At 45.4% G+C, this 23963-nt stretch overlaps 1 protein-coding gene across 2 annotated transcripts in view; it reads right to left on the minus strand.

The window, feature by feature from the left end:
• The window catches only part of USP43 (ubiquitin specific peptidase 43), a 100766-nt gene that overhangs the window by 15034 nt on the left and 61769 nt on the right, over nt 1–23963 (minus strand). For both annotated transcript variants that reach the window (XM_083148394.1, XM_083148393.1), the window contains exons 5-8: nt 20864–20999; nt 15898–16042; nt 5394–5556; nt 5176–5287 (exon numbers count right to left, since the gene is read on the minus strand). In XM_083148394.1, coding sequence (XP_083004520.1) covers nt 5176–5287; nt 5394–5556; nt 15898–16042; nt 20864–20999 — 556 coding nt within the window. The remainder of the gene's footprint in view (nt 1–5175; nt 5288–5393; nt 5557–15897; nt 16043–20863; nt 21000–23963) is intronic.

Below are 23963 nucleotides of genomic sequence, written 5' to 3' on the forward strand. Positions count from 1 at the left end.
TGTAGGAGTGATGCTTTATGTATTATGCCACACAGCGTAATGCTCATTACACAATATGCCACACACCATAATGCCCATATATTACGACACACATTATGCTTCACGCAATGCCCCGAGTACACCTACATACGACTACATAATGCACAGAATTACCGACAGTAGTAGCGCTGCATATATATATATATATATATATATATATATATAAAATGCACACAGTTACTGACAGTAGCAGCGCAACTCATACTGTATATATTGATCACACCAGTTGCCGATAGTAGTAGTATCATAACTTATATATAATGCCCACACCAGTTGCCAACACTAGTATCGCTGCCTATACATATGCCCACACCAGTTGCAGATAGTAGTAGTGCTGCCTATACATATGCCCACACAAGTTGCAGACAGTAGTACTGCTGCCTATACATATGTCCACACCAGTTGCAGACAGCAGTAGCACTGCCTATACATATGCCCACACCAGTTGCCGACACGAGTAGCGATGCCTATACATATGCCAACGCCAGTTGCCAACATGAGTAGTGCTGCCTATACATAACACCTACACCAGTTGTTGACAATAGTAGTGTTGCCAATACGTAACACCCACACCAGTTCCAACAGTAGCAGTGTTGCCCATACATATGCCTACACCAGTTGCCGACACTAGTAGCGCTGCCTGTACATATGTCCACACCAGTTGCCGACACTAGTAGCACTGCCTGTACATATGCCCACACCAGTTGCCAACGCTAGTAGCGCTGCCTGTACATATGTCCACACCAGTTGCCGACACTAGTAGCACTGCCTGTACATATGTCCACACCAGTTGCCGACACTAGTAGCACTGCCTGTACATATGTCCACACCAGACGCAGTACAGTCACATTTTACTCAAGTAGATCAGGGCACTTCAGGCTGGCAGCTCATCCTGTCCTTCTTTTTTCCATTAGACGCTGGGACTTGTCAGAACTCCCCCACTAGCGAGCGGGCGCTCCATCTAACTGGGACGCGCGAGCGTCCCACACGCACGCACGTCCCTTTTTCCTGGTGGCAGGGGACTTGAACCCTGCCCGTCTCGGCTTCACGGAGTCGGGCAGGTTTAGGGGGGAGTGGAAAGGTGGGATCAGGCGGCATGGAGCACCGTAGTAAGGGGACGCATGCGCATCTGTTGCGCACACGTTCCCTTGCGGGGGATGGCGGCTGGCAAATCTACCACCAGCCCCTGCAAGAATGACGGGCACTCCATCTATATATATAGAGCAGCTATATATATATATATATATATATATATATATATATATATATAGACATACATACATACATACATATACTACACACACACATACAGATGGAGTGCCCGTCATTCTTTCAGGGGCTGGCGGTAGATTCGCCAGCCGCCAGCACCCGGAAGGGAACGTGCGCGCACGAGATGCGCGTGCGTCCCCTTACTACGATGCTCCATGCCGCCTGATCCCACCTATACAGTATAATTATATATATATATAGATATATATATATCTATATATATATATATAGATTTTTTTTTAACTAGTACTGGTGTAAAAAAAAAACACACACACCTCTGTTATTAACAAGCGCTCTCTCAGCGCTCCCTCTCCTGCTGGCTTTCCGGCTCCTCCGGCATCACCAGGCTCCAGCGTGTGACGTCACACGCATAGGAGCAGCTGAGGCAGGGACCAGCAGACACTGTTGCTTCCCCTGCCTCAGTCTGACTGACATTACAAGGCCGCGCCCCCGGCCGCCCACCCTCCCTCCCATTGGATATTTTTCCTGAACTCCCTCCCTCCCATTGGGCAACCCACCCGTCCGTCAAAAAAATTTTTTTTTCTTATGACAGATCCACTGTCATGGCCGCGCCCGTGCCGACTCGCTTGTGATCAGCGAGCGCACGGGCAGCGGCAGGCGGCGGTGGGCGGCCGCATACTGTGTAGTGTGTGTGCCGGACACTCACTTGTCCGGCGCCCCCGCTCCCACTGAGTGTAGTGTGACAGACTCTCTGTCTGTCACACTCACTTATCCAGCACCCGGCGCCCACGCAGCCCCCGCTCCCCCAAGCAGCAGCGGGGGCTGCCTTACGCTATTTCCGCCAGTGCTCCTGCTGTTAAAAGGTAAAGTGACTGTGTCTAGGCCAGAAATAGAACATCAAATACAAATGAAACAGAGGTCAGGTTTGGGTCTTTATTTATGACTATCATATTAGCAGCAGTTCTATGCACATTCCTTCCTATGGGGCATGACCCATTTGGCAAATCTGGCACTGATGCCAAGAAACGTAACTGACAAATTAAATATGTATTGTATGTATGATTAATACATGTCATAAAATCTATTTTGACATCATATTTTAAATGTCTGACATATTTTTATATATATATATATATATATATATATATATATATATATATAATTTTTATTTTTTTTAAATGGCATGGTATAATGACAGAAAATTCATTAACATGACTGGACACATGAGATCACACAAGCAGGAGTGTCTCTTCCTTTGGGTCCTATATCTGTTATTACCCGGTCTTGTTTTATTCCCAATTGTCTCATGAGAACAGATGGGATAAACTGGTGCTATATAAGTAAATGTTAATAACGGTACTTGTTCCCTAGCACGGCGCCCGTCGCATCACAGACCATAAGGAATATGATGGTATGCGATGCGATGTTACGCGATGGCAGGTGATACAATTTTAATTTGTATACCATCGCATTGTATGGCATTGTATGCCATTGTGTCGCATATACAATGGTATGCGATTTAAAATAGTATAAGCACCCTAATGGGTTTTTCAATGTTAAAAGTGCCCCCTATAAGATAATTAACCGTGATGGATGCTTAGTATATTAAAAGCACCCCCACTATCAACGCCAACCCGAAGCGTGGCAAGCGCAGCGAGCCCGCGAGGGGCCGCAGTACGCGTCCTCCGACCTTTTCATACCCCCACTATCCACGTCGGCGTGGAGTGATTTTTATATAGTGTGGTGAGGTCGAAGCGTGGCGAGCCCCGCAAGGGGGCGCGGAATACATGTAAAGTAATACGCGTCCCCTCGCGGGGCTCGCTTCGCTCGCCACGCTTCCGGCTCGGTGGCTCTCTGCGCTCGCCACACTATATAAAATCAATTCCACGTGGATAGTGGGGGTATGAAAAGGTCGGAGGACACGTACCGCCGCCCCTCGCGGGCTCGCTGTGCTCGCCACGCTTCGGGTTGGCTTTCATAGTGGGGGTGGCGTGGGGGTATATTTAACATTGTAAGCCCCCATTAGGGTGCTTATACAATTAAAAATCGTATAGGGAGCTTATACAATTTAAAATCGCATCGGGTGTATGGCATGCGATGGCATACGATGCGTTGCGATTATATGTCGTACGACTTAATATCCTTGGCGTCGTGCTAGGAAACAAGTACCTTAATAATTATACATCCTACATTTTAAACCCCATTTAATATCGTTCAGTGAGGGCATACCGACCCCTGCTGGAGATTGAGCAGCATGTACAGTGACAAAGGGTGCCGTTAACGACCAGCGGGAATGCGCATCGTTAACTATATTGAGTGTACACACTAGATGATATTACAAACGTTATCGCCCAGAAGAGCCAAAATAAGCAATATCATTTGCAATAGTATGTACCACCTTTAATGTATGATTACAGTGACTAACTAGTGTAATTGATGATGGTGCTTCAACACAGGCACCTATAATTGGAATCATATATTACACGGTTAGCCCAGGAGCAGAGAATTTGGTACTTGTGTATTATAGCGGCGCCCCCGATTTCCATCGCGCGATGTATTAATCGCGTCGCATCACATGCCATGCACCCGATGGCATGCGATGCGATGTGATGCAACGCGATTTTTGGCCCCTATACGATGAAAGATTGTATAAGCACCTGTGAAGCCCGCGAGGGCTCGGTGGCTCGCTGCACTCGCCACACTTTCTATTCTCAACTCCACGCAGATAGCGGGGGTATGAAAAGGTCAGAGGACGCGTACCGCCGCTCGCCACGCTTCAGGTTCACGTTTATAGTGGGGGGGGGGGTGGCGGGGGGGTGCATTTAACATTGTAAGCACCCATTAGGGTGCTTATACAATGTTTAATCACATCGCATCGCATTGTATGGCATTGTATGCCATAAACAATGTCATACAATTTTAAAATTGTATGGCATTGTACAATATCGCGCGATATTGCGTCGCATCGCATACCATCGTATGCCTTATGGTATGCAATGCGATACACAAGTACGATACACAAGTACCGAGAATTTTGTACCAGGTGAAAGGGTTCATATTGGAGGAGAAACATCGGAATCCCCTAGCAAATTTGTAAATAATTGCAACCAGGCAGAAGCACATTGAATGTTTTATTTTGTGTTTCTACATTTTTTTTTCTTTGGAAGCTGCCTGGCGGCTAACCCAGGCACTCTGTAATTGGTCCAGACAAGCAAGGGTCCAGCTTTGGCATTAGTGAAAATTTAAGCTTGTTAATGACACATTATTTTAATATTAAAATGTAGAATTCATTATAGTTGCCTTTAGAGAGCATGAGGTAGCTTGTATGACTCAAGTAGGGATGGCCATCGACGATTAGAAATCATCGACGGTTTATGGCCAATGTCTAATAGTTTTGCCATTGATGGGGAGAACCAGATGGTTTCCCACCATCGATGTCAAGCTTAACTGAATAGTTTTGTTTTGCTGCTTTCCCCAAAGGGCCGGGACACAGAGCACAGCTCTGCCCCTGACACCCATGAAGCCCCACCCACATATTTTGATTGACCCACAGACCAATCTATCAAAGAAAATGGATGACCATCGATATGTAAAAATATTGATGGTCACCCATTGCATAGTAATGCACTATCGATGGCCAGATTCACTTTTGCCATTGATGACAAAGGCAATGATGGCCATCCCTAGGCTCAAGAGAACTCCACCCTGGTGATAACAACAGCAGGAATCACTGTGTTGTATCAAAAAAGGTCAATATGGATTCCTGTGAAAAATATATTAAACGGTGCAACCAGTACATTCCCAAATATGTCAGAGAAAAGCGTACTGTTGCTAACTCAGTTCAAGTAATAATTCCATAGATAGCATAGAAAGTAGCATATACCAAAATATTCATTAAATACTCACCATAGGATGGGTATTGTTCCTCAGCAAATATCGAATCTTTCCAATGATGCTTTGCTCTAGTTGATCCCAAGACATTGTCCTATCTTCCCTCAACACCATTGGGGGACCAAACCTGCACAGTTTAAAATGTCAGCTTAACACTTCATTTGTCTATATTATAAATATTAGTGTCCAGTGCTTACAGCGCAGTATGCGGTGTTTAGGGAAAGTGAGTTTACCTATTGGCCTGCTGACCTACACCATCCAAGTTGCAAAAAAGCAGCAGCAATTTAGAGCTGGGAGCCAGGAACTCTGAAGACACAGATCCTCCTCCAGGTAACCTTGGTGCTTCTGGATCAAAGCAGCGTGGGGAAGAAGGAAGGCTGTGTGGATACCCTGTGCCTGACACAAAAAAAACACACACATTCTTTACATTTTAAAAAGCATTGTGCTAAACTATTTAATCCAGTCACAAGAAAACATTCACACATTGCTCTTGAAAGTTTTGGCTTATAACTCAATTCCTTACACTTTCTAAAAACGTTATTGCTCTGAATGGTTTGTATAGCACAACACAACTGGCAAAAGCAACATACGCAAACAACAGGTCAAGAGGATAAGCTGTGCTCTATATTTGTTTGGCTTAGTCATAAATAAATCTGATTTATTAAAGTCACACAGGAGGGATTTGCAGAGTAGAAAACTACAGAGCAGAAAGTTATGCCCCTTTCAGACCGCACTTTGTAAACGGTATATTGCCGTTTTTTTACCGTTTTAAAACAGTAATCTGTGCGGTCTGAAAGGTGCAGGACCACTTAACCGGTTAGAAAATACCGTTTTTTCTAACCGGTTAAAATGCAGGGTCCTACTCGTTTCAGAACCGGTATTTTAGGCTCAAAATCAGCTCTGAAACAGTATTTAGGACCCAGCCAATGAGCTGGGTCCTAAATTCAGCGCAGTGAATTTTTAATGAGCGCTCATTAAATATTCACAGCACTGGAGCCGCCACGCGCCCCCCGCGCGTGTCGACACCCCTCCCCCCGCGCGTGTCGACGCCCCCCCCCCCCTGTCGACCTACCCCCCGTGCAGCCGGTACCTCCGTTGTGGATCCCGGCACTGCAGTTGAGTATGGTCGGAAGCACTTATGAAAAAAAGTGTCTTTCAGAAAATGGCTGCCCCATAGGAAAACCTGTTTAAAAAAACTGTCTTTTGTATGGGGGCAGCCATTTTCCAAAAGTCACTTTTCTTATAAGAAAAGTGACTTTTGGAAAATGGCTGCCCCATACGAAAGACAGTTTTTTTAAACAGGTTTTCCTATGGGGCAGCCATTTTCTGAAAGACACTTTTTTTCATAAGTGCTTCCGACCATACTCAACTGCAGTGCCGGGATCCACAACGGAGGTACCGGCTGCACGGGGGGTAGGTCGACAGGGGGGCGTCGACACGTTCGGGGGGAGGGGAGTCGACACGCGCGGGGGTGTCGACACGCGCGGGGTCGACACGCGCGCGGGAGGGAGGAGGGAGCTGCACGGAGGGGAGGGCTGAAGGCTGCACTGGCTTTGACCCTGTATTTGGAAAGTTTCCAAAAACGGGTCTGCCAGTGTCATATACCGTTTAAGAGCTGCGGTGTGAAAGGGGTTTTATCTGGCAGACCCATTTTTGGAAACGTTTTCAAATACAGGGTCAAAGCCAGTTATGCGGTCTGAAAGCAGCATTAGCTACCAGCTAGCAAGAAACCTGCAGGAATAACACGGCCAGAGAGACAAAGCAGATTTCCAGCAGTTGGTTAAGTGCTCGTGTGACAAGTGCGGGAGAGACAACACAGACTCTGACACTAGTTAGTGGTTTTGCTGTTGGACTGAAACACTGCTCCCATCTTTACAATAGATGTCAGAGCAGTCACCCTATGGGGTGATTTGGGTTGGTTTGCAAAAGCAAACTCCTTCTTTAATGGACAAAACCATGTGTACTGCAGGCGGGGCTGATGTAACATGTGCAGAGAGAGTTACATTTGTGATCAAACTAAAATCTAAACACTGTATACAACATATGTTGCCTATTACTTTTTTTGTTATATATTTATTTTATTGAAGCGTTTAAGTAAATAACAAAAACATTCTTTGCGTGTTTAAACTACAAATCATAAATACATAAACAAGCTATTAGAGTCCAATATGTGTATTATACCCCTTTCACATCGCACTTTTAAAACGGTATATTGCCGTTTTTTTCCCTTTTTAAAACGTTTAAGGCTGCACTGTGAATGCACCACAGCCGATTTACCGTTTTAAGTTAACTGGCATTTCGAACCGTGTAAAAAGCAGAGTCCTACACGGTTCCTTGCCGTTTTTTGTGCAATGTGAATGTGTACAGTTTGTCTGAAACGGTATTTCAGGCAAACAACACAAGCACAAGCACTGATATCCTGTGTGATAACACTCACTCACTCGGCACTTACTTCCCAGTGATGAACTGACTCCTGGAGGGGGAGCAGATCGGCTGCACATAGTAGTTCTCCAGCTTTACTCCCTGCGCAGCTAATCTATCCAGTGTCGGGGTCCTGATCTCAGATCCGTGGTACCCAATGTCACGGTATCCCTGATCTTCAGCCAGTATGAATATAATGTGAGGCTGGTGCCCCACTCCCCGGACTTCATCCACATCTTCCATCAGATCTCCATACAAGGACTGCTGGTGTCCCAGACGCGGCTCACCTTTGTCCCAGCACAGGTATCCGTAGGTCACATAATGACAGGCAATGGTCACACTCTGCCTTGAAACGTGTTCAGAATGAAACGTTTCAACTGCAATGTGAATGACACTTAACCTGCATTTAAAACGGTAATCTGGCCACTATTAAGGCTCTGACCCGTTTTAATTACCGTTTTAAAATACCGGTTTTTAAAACGGGTCTGCGATGTGAAAGTGGTATTAGAGTATCATAATACATTCCATCACTACATTTATCCATTAATTTCCTCTGTATACAAAAGTAAATAAGGACACTCAAAAAGTGGTCTGGTGGGTCCGGATCTACATCAGATTCAATTTCCCCCATCTAAGGTATCCAAATTAGAATCTAAGGTATTCAATTTGTGGTATATCAAAGAAAAGTTGGTGGATCCTGTACACTCATACGTGTTTCATACAGTGACCATCTTCTTCCGCTTACTCCTCTCCATCATTGGCCTCAAGCCTCTTATAGTATGTTGATTGAGTCTGTACTACTTATATTTAAGCTGCAATCTGTATTGAACTGTGGCGCTCTTTATTTGTACTCTATTTTTGTTATTTATTCAATGTTATGTCAAGCTTTGTCTCCCTGTATTGTTCCTTTGTACGGCGCTGCAAAACACTTGTGGCGCCTTATAAATAAAATTATAATAATATCAAATTGTGTTCTATATCTGATCTTTTACCCCATGTGATTGAGTATCAATATAACTTTCCCATGTACTGTATTAAACATTTTTTCAGTAGATCTATCTTTTTGCAAGGAAGCTTCCAGCCACTCCAATTTGAAAATATAATGTAGTTTATTAAGGAAAAGAGAGAATGGGGGTGCTGTAGTATGCAATATTGCATATGTAAATTGCAATATTTTATAATTCTTTTAGGAATTGCTGATATAATAATCAAAAGTTTGCATACTTCCCAAGTAATCCGAGTGTTTGTATTATATTAAATATTGCCCATTTCGGAGTTAATAATAACGCAGAAATTAAAAATTGTGTAGTATATCTCCATATTTGGACCCAAAAGCTCTGTATAACCTGACATCTCCACAAGAAATGAAATAACTCAGCTCCTTCTACGCCACGTCGAAGACAAATGGTCAGGTAGTAATCCCATCAAGTACCGTTGATGCGTGTTGCCTATTACTTATTAAATAGTCAAATGCAGTCTTGGCCATGGGCATTTTATCCATGTGGAAGCATATGCAGTACTGAAATTCACTTATCTCCCCCAACAAGATCCTATCCTTCATTCTTTCTGCCAGTCCATTCAAATGAATGAACAGTGTGACAATATTTCTCCGCTCTTCCTCAAACAGTCTCGATAAGGAGGAAAGGGGACGGTTACCACTCCTTAGGTCGACAGGCAGAAGGTTGACAGGGTCCTTAGGTCGACCGGTGGAAGGTCAACAATGCAGAAGGTTGACACAGGGGGTGAAATGTAATAGGATGAGAGATTCAGAAAGTGAGAGATTTGGTGAGAAATCTCCAAGTTGTTTAAAGTGGCAATCATTTACACTGCAAAGCAAACAGGTTTTGCAGTGTAAATGATTGCCGCTTTAAAAAACTGGAGATTTCTTTCCAAATCTCTCACTTTCTGAATCTCTCATCCTATTACATTTCACCCAGGGCATACCTCCCAACAGTCCCGATTTTATCGGGACAGTCCCGATTGTCAGGGCCTGTCCCGCTGTCCCACCCGCGGGCGGCAGTGTCCCGCGGTGTGGGGGGGGCTGTTGGGAGTCCCCCCTGTCAGCTGCTAAGCAGGGGGGAATAAACGCTGTGCGCATGCGCACAGCGTCTATTCCCGCAGCCAGGGGGCTGGGGGCATGGCTAGAGGCTCACAGAGCCTCTGGGTCATGCCCCCATAGCGGCAAAATGGGGACGTGGCCTCGCGGGGAGCCGAGAGTATAGGCCACGCCCCCAAATGAGGCCACGCCCCCGAAAATTTTCAACGCGCCTACAGCGCGCGGCAGCAGCGTCCCGACTGCTCAACATCCAAAGTTGGGAGGTATGCCAGGGTGTTTTATGTTTTCCCCACTGTGGTTCCAGAACAGGCAGTATTTCATGCCCTACCATCCACTAGGGTAGTGATGGCTAACCTTGACACTCCAGCTGTGGTTGAACTACACATCCCAGCATGCCCTGCATCAGTTTTAGCAGGGCCAAATAGTAAAACTGTAGCAGGGCATGCTGGAATGTGTAGTTCAACAACAGCTGGAGTGTCAAGGTTAGCCATCACTGCACTAGGGCATGGAGGGAGAATATAATAGTGTGCCAAGCGTAGCGAGGCACCGTGCATGAAGCACTGCGAGGGCAGCGAGCATTGCAAGGGTCCGACATTCACTTAGACAGAGTCCAGGACTAGGTCTACAGTTAGACGTCTAAAAAATAACAAAAAACAATCACAAAAAACACATCGACCTTCTGAATTGTCGACCCCGTCGAGCTTCCAGTGTTGACCTAAGGAGTGTAAACATTTCTTGGGTCGATATAATGACCCATAATATACGACGAAAAAAAAACAAATCAGTTTCTTGCGACACACTCCTCATTCACAACGTCTTGAATTACTTAAAAATAATTGTATAACTTTAATTAATGTTTAGAATATTTTTTATATTTTTATGTTATTTTTATCTCACTTACAGACCATCATTTTAAATGATCTTTAATTTTTATTAATCGTGTTTTGACCCGATGATCTGTTTCCCTGTATCAGGGATTACAGTGGTGAAAATATATTAAAAAAGAGGTAATAGATATAGAGAAAAAAGAAAGTTTTGAAAGATTAAAATCAATCTCTGCTAACCGTTATAGGTACCTTAGTAACTTTTATTTATGAATCCCGCTTATGATGCAGGTAATTCTTGTATGTTTTTGTCAGTACAAATGTATCTAATAAATGGTTTGAATACCTGTCTTAGGTCATGTGTCTTCTGGTGTTTATGTATTTTTATTTTATTCTTGTTCAGCAATCTCCTCCCATTTGGAGGATTCTTTGTTGCTGCTATCTGCGCATTAGATGTATACAGTAACTGCAACAGTTTAATATATGTTGTTGTTCTTAATAATGTACATTGTAATTGTTACACATAAGTATCTTGCAGTCTTACTGCTGTGTGTAGCGTATATCCACACCAACTGTGAGCAAATCCTAGCACCTGTGTAGATTTAAATCAAGTGGGGCTATTCACACAATCTGTAATGTGTGGGAATAGGTTGGCAATAGTCACCCCCTAATCTAATTGGGGACTACATGTTATATTCACATATATGTTTTAATCCCATTGCAGACTTAGCCCTATGTGTGTAAATGCATATGGGCAGTAGCCTACCGTATAGCCCAGCAAACTGCCTTTAAATGCAGATCCTATATATTGGATACACACTCACATACACATTGTGCAAGTTGGTTAGGTAGTGTTGTTATATATATAGATGGTAGTGCCCTTTATAGATTGTCGGGCATACTACTGTATGTGCAAACCGTTAATATCAGGATCAACGCCTCTTAATGATACTTTGTACAGTTGGTAGTGCTATTACACCTATATAGATCTGCGCTTATGCACATAGGCGCCGATATATTACTATAGTGCTTAGTCAGACTGAATAACAAAGGCAATGTCAGGGATCTTAATCCTCCCTCTCATATGTGCAATGATGCCTTTTTTGTAATACTTTATATGATTGGTAGTGCTTTATACATATCTCTATCTGCGCTGAATAGCGCTAGCTACATTTGGAGAGCACATACCAATATCACATTCAAATGCACCAATGTATTCATACAGCGCTAGTAAGACTAAATAGCACACAGAAATGTAAGGGATCTATCTCCCTCTCGTATATACAATGATACTTTCTACCAGAACAGGCAATCTTTAAGATTCACGCCTTTAACATACAGGCGCCGGAGCGTTATAGAAGATTGACCCGGCTGGTAGCACACGCTATAGAAGATTGACCCGGCTGGCAGTACACGCTGTCAGGGATCTGATCCCTGCACTGTGCGTTCGTCTCAGCGCCTTTGATCCTTATGGTATCCTCTGAACCAACCACAGCTTCCATGAGCAGTTACATTATTCCCCTGCCTCTCTGCAGTACAAATCCCTTGATTCAATCCTGGACGCTACTGTGGTCATGTGCTCAGTTAGCCAATCACCAGATACTTGTGGGGATATAAGGAGAGCTCCCACAAGTATCCAGTGCCTTGAAAAATGGTGTCTTTCCTGAGACTTCTCAGAGGCTTGTTCTAGGCTCCAGGGCTATACCCATTACATGTGTCTCCTGTGTCTAGTCCTGTTGCTGATCTCTGCTAGCTGCTGTTGCCAGATTCTCTCCCTCTGTTACGGTCTCCGGCATTCTTCTGCTCAGTTCAGGATCCCACAGCACAGGCTTGAAATATCACTATCAGTTCCCAGACTGACCATCGGATCCCAGCTCGATCCAAGTCACCATCTTTCCCAGGTTGATCCAAGTCACCATCGGTTCACAGACCAACCATCAGTTCCCAGGCTGATCCAATTCATCCTCAGTTCCCAGACTGGCCATCGGTTTCCAGGACGATCCAACTTGCCATCAGTTACCAGAATGATCATCGGTTTCCAGGCTGATCCAACTTGCCCTTGGTTCCAAGACCGATCTAACACACCCTCAGTTCCATGGCCCATCCAACTGGCCATCGGTCCACAGGATTATCTAATTCGACATTGGTTCACATCGGTTCCTAGGCCACACCAACTCGCCATCGGTTCCCACACTGACGATCGATTTCCAAGCAGATCCAACTCTCCATCAATTCCAGGCCGATCCAACCCACCATTGGTTCCCAGACCGACCACCAGTTCCCAGAACAATAACCTACTGACCATTGGTGCACATAGGCGCCGATATATTACTATAGTGCTTAGTCAGACTGAATAACAAAGGCAATGTCAGGGATCTTAATCCTCCCTCTCATATGTGCAATGATGCCTTTTTTGTAATACTTTATATGATTGGTAGTGCTTTATACATATCTCTATCTGCGCTGAATAGCGCTAGCTACATTTGGAGAGCACATACCAATATCACATTCAAATGCACCAATGTATTCATACAGCGCTAGTAAGACTAAATAGCACACAGAAATGTAAGGGATCTATCTCCCTCTCGTATATACAATGATACTTTCTACCAGAACAGGCAATCTTTAAGATTCACGCCTTTAACATACAGGCGCCGGAGCGTTATAGAAGATTGACCCGGCTGGTAGCACACGCTATAGAAGATTGACCCGGCTGGCAGTACACGCTGTCAGGGATCTGATCCCTGCACTGTGCGTTCGTCTCAGCGCCTTTGATCCTTATGGTATCCTCTGAACCAACCACAGCTTCCATGAGCAGTTACATTATTCCCCTGCCTCTCTGCAGTACAAATCCCTTGATTCAATCCTGGACGCTACTGTGGTCATGTGCTCAGTTAGCCAATCACCAGATACTTGTGGGGATATAAGGAGAGCTCCCACAAGTATCCAGTGCCTTGAAAAATGGTGTCTTTCCTGAGACTTCTCAGAGGCTTGTTCTAGGCTCCAGGGCTATACCCATTACATGTGTCTCCTGTGTCTAGTCCTGTTGCTGATCTCTGCTAGCTGCTGTTGCCAGATTCTCTCCCTCTGTTACGGTCTCCGGCATTCTTCTGCTCAGTTCAGGATCCCACAGCACAGGCTTGAAATATCACTATCAGTTCCCAGACTGACCATCGGATCCCAGCTCGATCCAAGTCACCATCTTTCCCAGGTTGATCCAAGTCACCATCGGTTCACAGACCAACCATCAGTTCCCAGGCTGATCCAATTCATCCTCAGTTCCCAGACTGGCCATCGGTTTCCAGGACGATCCAACTTGCCATCAGTTACCAGAATGATCATCGGTTTCCAGGCTGATCCAACTTGCCCTTGGTTCCAAGACCGATCTAACACACCCTCAGTTCCATGGCCCATCCAACTGGCCATCGGTCCACAGGATTATCTGATTCGACATTGGTTCACATCGGTTCCTAGGCCACACCAACTCGCCATCGGTTCCCACACTGACGATCGATTTCCAAGCAGATCCAACTCTCCATCAATTCCAGGCCGATCCAACCCACCATTGGTTCCCAGACCGACCACCAGTTCCCAGAACAATAACCTACTGACCATTGGTTCCCAGGCCAATATCCTACTGACCATCGGTTCCCAGGCCCGATACCAGCTCACCACTGGATTCCAATCTGACCCTTGGTTCCCAGGCCGATACAAGTTTACCATCAGCATTCAGCCAACACTGCCATGCTTTCACCTCCATCTCCTGCATTTCTCTGAGACCCTTGCACTTACAGCTTGGTACTAGGAGACCCAGACAGAGGGCCGCAACCTGCCTGTCGGTTGCAGAGAATTCCAAATTCCCTTGAGGGGTTCCGTGGAGAAAACCGCCGGTGGGTTAGGAGGTTGGCGGATACCCATGCCTCCGTTCTGGGTATCCGCCAACCTCCTTGTACTAGCTGTGCTCTCCGTGACTACTCTACTAATCTCCAGTACAGTGCATACAACCTCATTATATCAGACTCATTTCACTTCTCTGCTTTCACCACTGGCCCACTACGGTCACAGCCGGGAAAACAAAACCCCCAGGACCTGACAGTTGCTCAATCATTATTTGTCTCTAAGAGAAAGTCACACTTTTTTCACGTCGGTCAAGCAGAAGAAAAGCAAATATACAGTACTGTAAAGTCAGTGCATGAAACACATGTTTGCAAAGCTTATAAAAAATAGTATGTTCTATACCTAAACAGAAACAAACAAAAAAAATACCCGGTACCATCGTATGGCATCGTATGCCATATGTAGTGGCATACGATGGCATACGATGCGATGCGATGTTTTACCGATTTTTGACCATTTTTGCTCAAAAATCGTATGCCATCGCATGGCATCGTATGCCATATGTAGTGGCATACGATGGCATACGATGCGATACGATGTTTTACCTATTTTTGAGCATTTTAGCTCAAAAATCGTATGCGATCGCATCGGATGCCATACGATGGCATCCGATGCGATGCGATGGCACCCGATTGTGCACTGAAATGCATCAGAATGCATTGAAATGTGTATTAAAGTAGTGAAATGCCCCCAAATGCCATTTTTCATAGTGCACCACCCCCACTATCAACGTCAACCCGAAGCGTGGCGGCGGTACGCGTCCTACGACCTTTTCATACCCCCACTATCCACGTCGGCGTGGAGTTGAGAATAGAATAGTGTGGCGAGCGCAGCGAGCCACCGAGCCCGAAGCGTGGCGAGGGGACGCGGATACCTGTGAAGCCCGCGAGGGGACGCGTATAGCTGTGAAGGTATCCGCGTCCCCTAGCGGGGCTCGCTGCGCTCGCCACGCTTCGGGCTCGGTGGCTCACTGCGCTCGCCACACTATTCTATTCTCAATTCCACGCCGACATGGATAGTGGGGGTATGAAAAGGTCGTAGGACGCGTACCGCCGCCCCTCGCAGGCTCGCTGCGCTCGCCACGCTTCGGGTTGACGTTGATAAGGGGGTTGGGGCAAGTTTAATACACATTTCAATGCATTCTGATGCATTTCAATGCAAAATCGGGTGCGATCACATCGCATCGCATGCCATCGTATGGCATCCGATGCGATTGCATACGATTTTTGCGCTAAAATGCTCAAAAATCTGTAAAACATCGTATCGCATTGTATGCCACTACATATGGCATACGATGCCATGCGATGGCATACGATTTTTGAGCAAAAATGGTCAAAAATCGGTAAAACATCGCATCACATCGTATGCCATCGTATGCCACATGCGATGCAATGCGATGCGATTTTTAGCATACGATCTGCATACGATGCAGGTCGTGGGAGCCGTGATACTCCACAAGTACCAAATACCCTAATATCTCAGGAAAACTTGCCTGGTACATCACATGAGTAACCAGGCCTTTCATACTCAGACACTCACCTGTTCTACAAGTGCCAGATACTTTGGGTAATGGCAGTTGAGCCTGGAAGGCATAGACTGGATCTCCTTCAGCAATTGTGTTCAGGTCTTCATCATCTGAGAAAGATCTTTGGAATCCACTGGAATATAACTCCGCCAGTATCACCTTTAGGCACAAAGTCAACAAAGAAGTAATTAATACATGCTGTACGCATGGTTATAATCCAGGCCCCCTTGCTTTTTTTTATTAATTATTTGAATTTTTTTTTATTTTAAATATGATTGGAATACAGGAAAAAATAAAAAAGTGACAGCGACAATAGGGGTTTACATTACTCAATTAATTAGTGAATATATATATATATATATATATATATATATATATAGCTATATAATAGATTGTACTAATTCAGTAACCAACAGTTATTCTATAGAACGCCTGTATAATAATGCAAGGCCTCTTATACATCTAGCATGAGCCCTAAAGCAGGAACCCGAGATAAATATTGAGAAGAGAGAGCATGCTACATGGCCGTATGCTTGTGTACAGTTGTTGCATAATTCAGCCAGCTATACCTAATAATCAGGGGTGATGAGAGTCATGTAGAGTAGAGGCATCCTATATTCTCCAATTCAAAGCTACTATCATTGTGACCACATCTAATACAAGTGGTACATATTGTTTTGAAGATTTGCCTATGGGCACTTTTGTGGCTATGAGAGTGTGGTAAAAAAAAAATGGATTGCAGACTCTCACCACTGCGATCCATTTTAAATGCTGCTGCGAGGCTGATCTTCCTAGCAAGACACTCATCGTCTGCTGATCCGATTTGCCTGTCCCTCCATTGGTTGCCTGTATTTTACCGTATTCAATAAAAAATACTTCTACTCACATACAGTATAAAGCTATTAACCATACTGCACCAGCATATATCTCTTTACTTATCACAAAATATCTCCCACCTCGACCACTCCGCTCTGCACAAGATCTGCATCTCTCTTCTGCACAAATGACTAGCTCCCATTCCGTTCAACGGACTGCTCCCACCATATGGAATGCCCTTCTATGCACAATAAGACTCTCCACTAGCCTCCAAACCTTCAAGCGTTCCCTGAAAACTCACCTCTTCAGGCAAGCCTATCATATTTAAGTCCCACACGCATAACCCTCTGAGGCACTTTTGTATTATACAGCTTCCCTTCTGGACTTGTAACTTGGTGGGACTGCTATGCTATTACTGGGCCTGTCCTTGGCCCTTATTCTGATCTGTGCGGAAATTCCCGCATTCTTACGGAGCGGTCAGCACGCAACGGTGTTTTGCCGCATGCGGCCATCGTCCGTAGAAACGCCCACGTGTCCTCCGCATTCGGACGGACTCACTCTTTAAGAACAGGGCGTGTTTACGGACGACATACAAACCATGCGTGTGCGGGAGAAACACTCCGATTCGGCACGGTATTACAGAGTATTACAGAGTATGCTCGGGAATACCGCATCCGAACGGGAGCCAAGCGGTGCTACCGCACGTAAGCGGAGTATTTACGCCAAACAACCCACTATGAAGTATCTTCTGCAATACATCACATGACCCACTTATTCAATTACCTATCCTCATAAAAAACTGCTTATTTGGAATTGGAATCAATTAGATTCCAATATATCCTTACAAGCATGCCTAACACATGCATTGCACACATTAACCCTTACAGCAATGTAAGTGCAATGGTTTGTATTACACCCTGTGTAAAAGATTATAACCAATCTACACATATACTATTTAAAGTGCAAATAAAACCAACAACTGTGAACTTGCATAAAGAATTTATTTAACCAGACAATTAACATCAATAAAAAAATATAAAATGTGTGGTTTCATGAGTACATGTCAAATACACATGTGTATTGCTAGTATTAATATTCTGTCATGTCCATTGTTAGCAGTTTGAAAGTGTCTGACAAGTACAGCATATGTGGGGGACTAGTAAGGTTTCCTTGAAGCAGCAATGGTTTCAATTAAAGCACTGACAAGCGGCCTATTAGTGAGTAATGAGTAAAGGAGTAGATTCTATTGGGTTCAGGTGTTAATGGTTGTAGTCATTAGGCGGTCCGTTCGCCTACCGCATGAACGAGTGGTGTCCGCAAAGCAATAGTACACTTGTGGACACCGCACATTTCTGCCCTTTTTGATCGCGTGCATTCGGAGTGGTTTCCGAATGTACGCCCCCCAACATAAGTGTACTCCCCCGTGTCCGCCCATGTTTCCGCCCCGTTTTGCCCACTTTGAAACTACGCCCATGTGTCATTCCGCATGACGCCCATAATACGCCCCTATTTCCCGAATGATAGCGGTGAACAGTTCTGGACGGGATCTGGCCGAACTGGTACCGAGTCAATGCGTGGCACATGCGCGTTGCGTTCTCCACGCATGCGCAGACGCCGTAAAGACGCGATCCGAAAGTATGCGGTAAAGTCCGCGTCAATCAGAATAAGGGCCCTTGTGTTTCCCTCCAATGTCCATATAGCTTATAAGCTTGCAGCAGGGCCTTCCTACCTCCAAGTTTGTCTGTTGTTACTCAGTTTGTTTTATCACGGTCTACAATTGTAAAGCGCAACGGAATCTGCTGCACTATGTAAGAAACTGTAAATAAATAAAAATAAATATCTATGTTGGGAAGTACAGTCTATGTATAGTGGGAAGTATATTTATAAATGCTGTTTATAAATGTAAAGAGCAACCTCCGGATTTGGGAGATGGGACAGATGTTTCCACATACATCTTTCTTCCATGCACTGCAAGTCCCCAGAGCTCCGTGTAATTTGGTAGCACTGAGCATCTTTGCATGCTGGAGGACTCACTGGCAGTCGGGATTCCGTCAGTCATTACCCCGATGTCGGAATCCTGACTGTTTAAAGCCCGACACATGGGCAGCGGCTATTCTCCCTCGTGGGGGTCCATGACCCCCATAGAGGGAGAATAAAATAGGTGGGGAGCACAGCAAGCCACTGTGCCCGCAAGGGGCTTCGTTGTGCTCCTCCCGCAGTTGGGAATCCAATGTCAGGCTAATGAATGTCAGAATCCTGACTGTTTGGGTGTTATACCACATCCCTTCCATGCCCTTTTCCTTTAAAATGCATCTTAATTACAAAGCGATGCACTACTGAGTCATGACATTGTACGACCAGAAGGGCTGTTTAATGTACAAGTAGGTTAGATGTACTGTATGTGGACACATCTGTAGCTCCCAGAACTCCAATTGAATACTGGATAATCCCAGACTACATGTGTTATATCTCCAATCTGTCCTCTGTTACACCAGCAAGATTTTCGGTACTTGTGTATTTTGGCGGCGCCCATCGCATCGCATACCATAACGCATACGATGGTATGCGATGCGACGCGATATCGTACGATAGTGCACGATGGCATACAATTTTGAAATTGTATGCCATTGTACATGGCATACAATGCCATACGATACGATGCGATGCGATGCGATTAAACATTGTATAAGCACCCTAATGGGTGCTTATACAATGTTAAGCACCCAAATGGGTGCTTACAATGTTAAATGCACCCCCACGCCACCCCCCCACTATAAACGTGAACCCGAAGCGTGGCGAGCGCAGCGAGCCCGCGAGGGGCGGCGGTATGCGTCCTACGACCTTTTCATACCCCCACTATCCACGTCGGCGTGGAGTTGAGAATAGAATAGTGTGGCGAGCGCAGCGAGCCACCGAGCGCGAAGCGTGGCGAGCGCAGTGAGCACCGCGAGGGGACACGGATACCTTCACAGGTAAACGCGTCCCTTCGCGGGCTTCACAGGTAAACGCGTCCCTTCGCGGGCTTCACAGGTATCCGCGTCCCCTCGCGGGGCTCGCTGCGCTCGCCACGCTTCGGGCTCGGTGGCTCGCTGCGCTCGCCACACTATTCTATTCTCAACTCCACGCCGACGTGGATAGTGGGGGTATGAAAAGGTCGTAGGACGCGTACCGCCGCCCCTCGCGGGCTCGCTGCGCTCACCACGCTTCGGGTTCACGTTTATAGTGGGGGGGTGGCGTGGGGGTGCATTTAACATTGTAAGCACCCATCTGGGTGCTCAAAAGCACCCTTTAGGGTGCTTATACGATTTTTGGTCGTATAGAGGGTCAAAATCGCGTTGCATCGCATGCCATCGGGTGCATGGCATGCGATGCGATGCGATCTGTTCGTCGTACGACGGACATCGGGGGCGCCGCCAAAATACACAAGTACCAGATTTTCTTTATAATGGTCAATGTTGTTTTGCCAGGTAAGAACATTATGTGTTACAGTGTGACAAACACCTTTGCAGATGTGTCCTCATACATCTTTACTGCAGTCACGCCAAACAGCACCTACTGGCACGCCATGTCACGTGAGAACCCTCTTGCTTTGGGTGTCTTTTTTGCTAGAAATACATCTGAATTGCAATACAATGTGACTAGGAAGCTGGAGGAGACTGTCCTGATTAGTTTTCTATCTGTGTAACGGAGTGTCTGAATCCAGGGACAAAGCGCCACCACTTAGAGATCTGTTTTAATACAAATCTGTTCTGCTCCGTATACAGAATCAGTCACACTCATATACAAGCTGCGATTTTCAGCAAATAATGGCAGAGCTGAACAGGACTGAATGCTCACTTATAAAAGTACACAGATTTAGTAAAGCAATTGAAAAAAAGACGCAGCTTACAACACTGAACATTATGGAAACAGGTCTCATGGGGATGACAAATTACAGCCTGTACTGTGACATCAGTCCTAGTGCTGAAAGGATATGTGGATTAGTAGCCACATACACAAACATTTTATGTGCTGTGTTTCCTAAATGTATAGCTTAATTCCTACTGTGTTTGTACCTTCTCAAAACCACAGCAATTCCACTGTAGATGATTCATGGGGAATAAGTGACAGTATTCTAGAAAATTAAAAACCTGTTTTCATTAGTGGTGGACAAAACTAAATTACCTGATCGGAAGGCACCTTTCCCTCATCAGCCACCATCTGACGTAGAGACGCAACTGTACCGAACAGGGGCACAGCAAGGCCGATGCGCAGGAACCGTTGCTTCTTGGTTTGGAAAACTAAAGTGACATTTAGGGCCCTGGAAACAAAAGTAAAGCATTTGTGTAGATTAGCTAGTTTGTACAGAGGATTCCAGTAAACCATTTATACAGCCTGGCAGGAGCCGGGTAATAGTAAGAATATACTTGTACACATTCCAGCTGCCTATACTGTGTTGCCGTGAGGAAGCGGGAAGCGAAACGCGCACGCTGGCAGCACCAGCCGTGTGGGTCACTCTCGTGTGTGTGTCCTGTCAACTGTATTGAATCAGCGATCAAATGTATTTAGTCCTTGTAAGGGCTCTAACGTACTAAATTACTTGTATGACGCAGGTCTAGGTCCTTAGTGGTGTCTTGGCACATGCTGAAACTTTCAGCTTACATCGGCACTTACCAACACCGCTCGGACTGCCTCAGTCATTCATTGACTGTTGCAAACATTAGTTTATCACAGTGGTTGCGGCCGCACCACACAGATGCGATATATCTTACTTATATGATTCACGTATAATCACCATTTTGCAGCAACAGTTTAGGTCAGAATAAATATGTATATAGCATATGTATTATTGATTTGAAACCAAAGTCTCATCCTTTTGAAAAAACGAATTGGTAACTATAACAGTTATTTGTACATGAAAAATTCTGCACGCAGTAGTGACATTCCTTAAAATGATTAGAAGACTCCAAATATGGCGTATATAACCTGTCACTGATGTTTTAGCAGGACCTGCTTATCCTAACCACAGTTACTAAACAACACAGAATGATAGATATAAGCAGGTTGCAACATTGTCTCACTCTGAGCACAATATTGCTTCATAATGTTACCAGTACACCAACTTGGTAACCCTGGTAACCCTGCATACGCTGTTTCCCCCTTGCTCCGTTTTTGTAGTGAGGAGGTAACGGCGTATGCAGCCGCTGAAACAGCGAGACTCACGGCAAAATGCAGCGGGCTCCATGCATTATCCGCAAGCCTCGCTGTTTGGAGGAATCCTTGCGGTCCTCTGACAGTGAGGATTTCCCTGCGTGGTTGAATACAGTGAGCGGCCGGCAGGGGGGTGGGGGGTTTAAACAGAGAGGATTGCTTCTTTTCTGTGATGCCCACCGTTTAACCCCTTCACCTTTAATTGGGAGCAACTGAAGCACGGTAAGCGAAGTGAGCCATGCGAGGGGTCGTGGGGCCCAATTCAGGTTGGCTCTGTAAGCTGCAAACATGGCAGCTTACCGAGCGCCTGAGACACAGCCCGCCTGAAATCCCACACCCCATCCCTTCTATCGCTGATTCCCCTTGGTAACATGCGAGGGGATGTGTAAAGAAAACACACCCCCTCGCATGCCTCCGCTGCAGGAGAAGTCATTTATTGGTTGCCGACCATAGAATGATATCTCCTGCCTTCGCAAATAGAAATCAGTGAAAACCGACTTTTATTTGCGTGCGCGTGGACGAAGATGTAATGTGACATCAGCCCCCCACCCCGGGCAGGTATCAGCCCATCCGCATACCCATGGGAACGCACAGCATTTTCATGGGGACACCCACAAAATGTTGGGCATTCCCATGGGCGTGACCCATTCCTGCCGCCGTCCGCCCCTGGCACTCCCCCCAACAACGAACGCCCCGGCAAGATCTGCACATGTTCATTGCCCCATTATGAATTAACCAGAATCAGGCTCTTGCATGTTAACCCTACTATATAAACCATATACCTACAGATACAATATGAATTAGAATGTTAATTATTATTATTATTATTAATAATAATGAGTAATTAGTTGCCTATATTTCACTGTAAAATATTTGATAATGTACAAACTAAATGTAAATCCACAGATCCTACAGTTCACACCTTCATCTCTTAGGGTGACAGTGAGACGTGAGTGGGAGTCAGTTACTTGTTGTGGTATTATAAGCATAAGCACACTGTAATTAACACATCCATTTCTCTCTCTCTCTCTTGTATAATTTTCTTTTGTTGTTCTAATTACAGACCACCTACCCACTTGGCATGAATTCTCATCATGCACTCTTATTTCATGAAATTTTCTATCCACTACTTTACACTTCTAGCTAATTAAAACTTGATTAGTAAAATGTATGTTTTACTAAAAGCAGTACTAACTCTGATCGCATAAATATTAATTCCTGAGAGTTCATTTTCCTACTATTTTACATTATCCACTTACTACTACAAATTATTTATTTATTACAAGCCAACCATATTCTGCACATGCACACACAAACGGCGATCGTGATCTACCTCTAGCTCGCGGACCTCTCACCGGTAGATCGCGACTAGCTCTTGCAGTTGTAGCTTATAATTAACCTCTGAATTGAGCAAGGGCTTTTCAGCATTCCCAGTGCCACAGTGCCTGGGTAACGTCCTGACATCACCTGCGCACTGCATGTGAGGTGCCTGTTGGATCAAGCTTGATCCACATAGCGCTGGAGAATGGCAAATGGGCCAGCAGCGGAGCGGGAAGATGCCTCAAACGGCCCGGCTATGCTGGCTTCAGCATTTGGACGTGCCCAGAGTCACCTCTTTGTAGGGCTCCGCAACGGGTACATCATTGACAGTGTGGATGGGAGCTAGTGGAGACATGCTGCAGCGGCTCCATACAGGTGCTATCAACACTGTATGATTGCCCGGCCCTGCTGCAAGCCACTCACCACAGCCTGACTTTGCAGGCCATTTATCCACATTGCGCGTAGGGTACTTTGCTATATCTACCTTTTTGGGAAGGGGCACTCTGCACTGCACTGTGCTGCTGGTGGCATAATTGCCTTTGCTGCTACAGTATGGTGTAACACTGTTCTGTGCTGGTGCAGTGCAGTGTAACCCTATGGCTGGTATTCATTGCCTTCGGTGAGGGGGTTTGTACGGCGAGGATGGCTTTTCCTCGTTGAAAATAAGCCATCCTCGCCGTCAAATACCCTTGCTGTCCCCTCACTGTATTTAATGTACGGTCCAAATCCTTGCCGTGAGAGGATGCCGAGGATC

The sequence above is a fragment of the Crinia signifera genome, chromosome 6 (assembly GCF_055691185.1).
Source record: "Crinia signifera chromosome 6, ASM5569118v1, whole genome shotgun sequence".
NCBI lineage: Eukaryota > Metazoa > Chordata > Amphibia > Anura > Myobatrachidae > Crinia > Crinia signifera.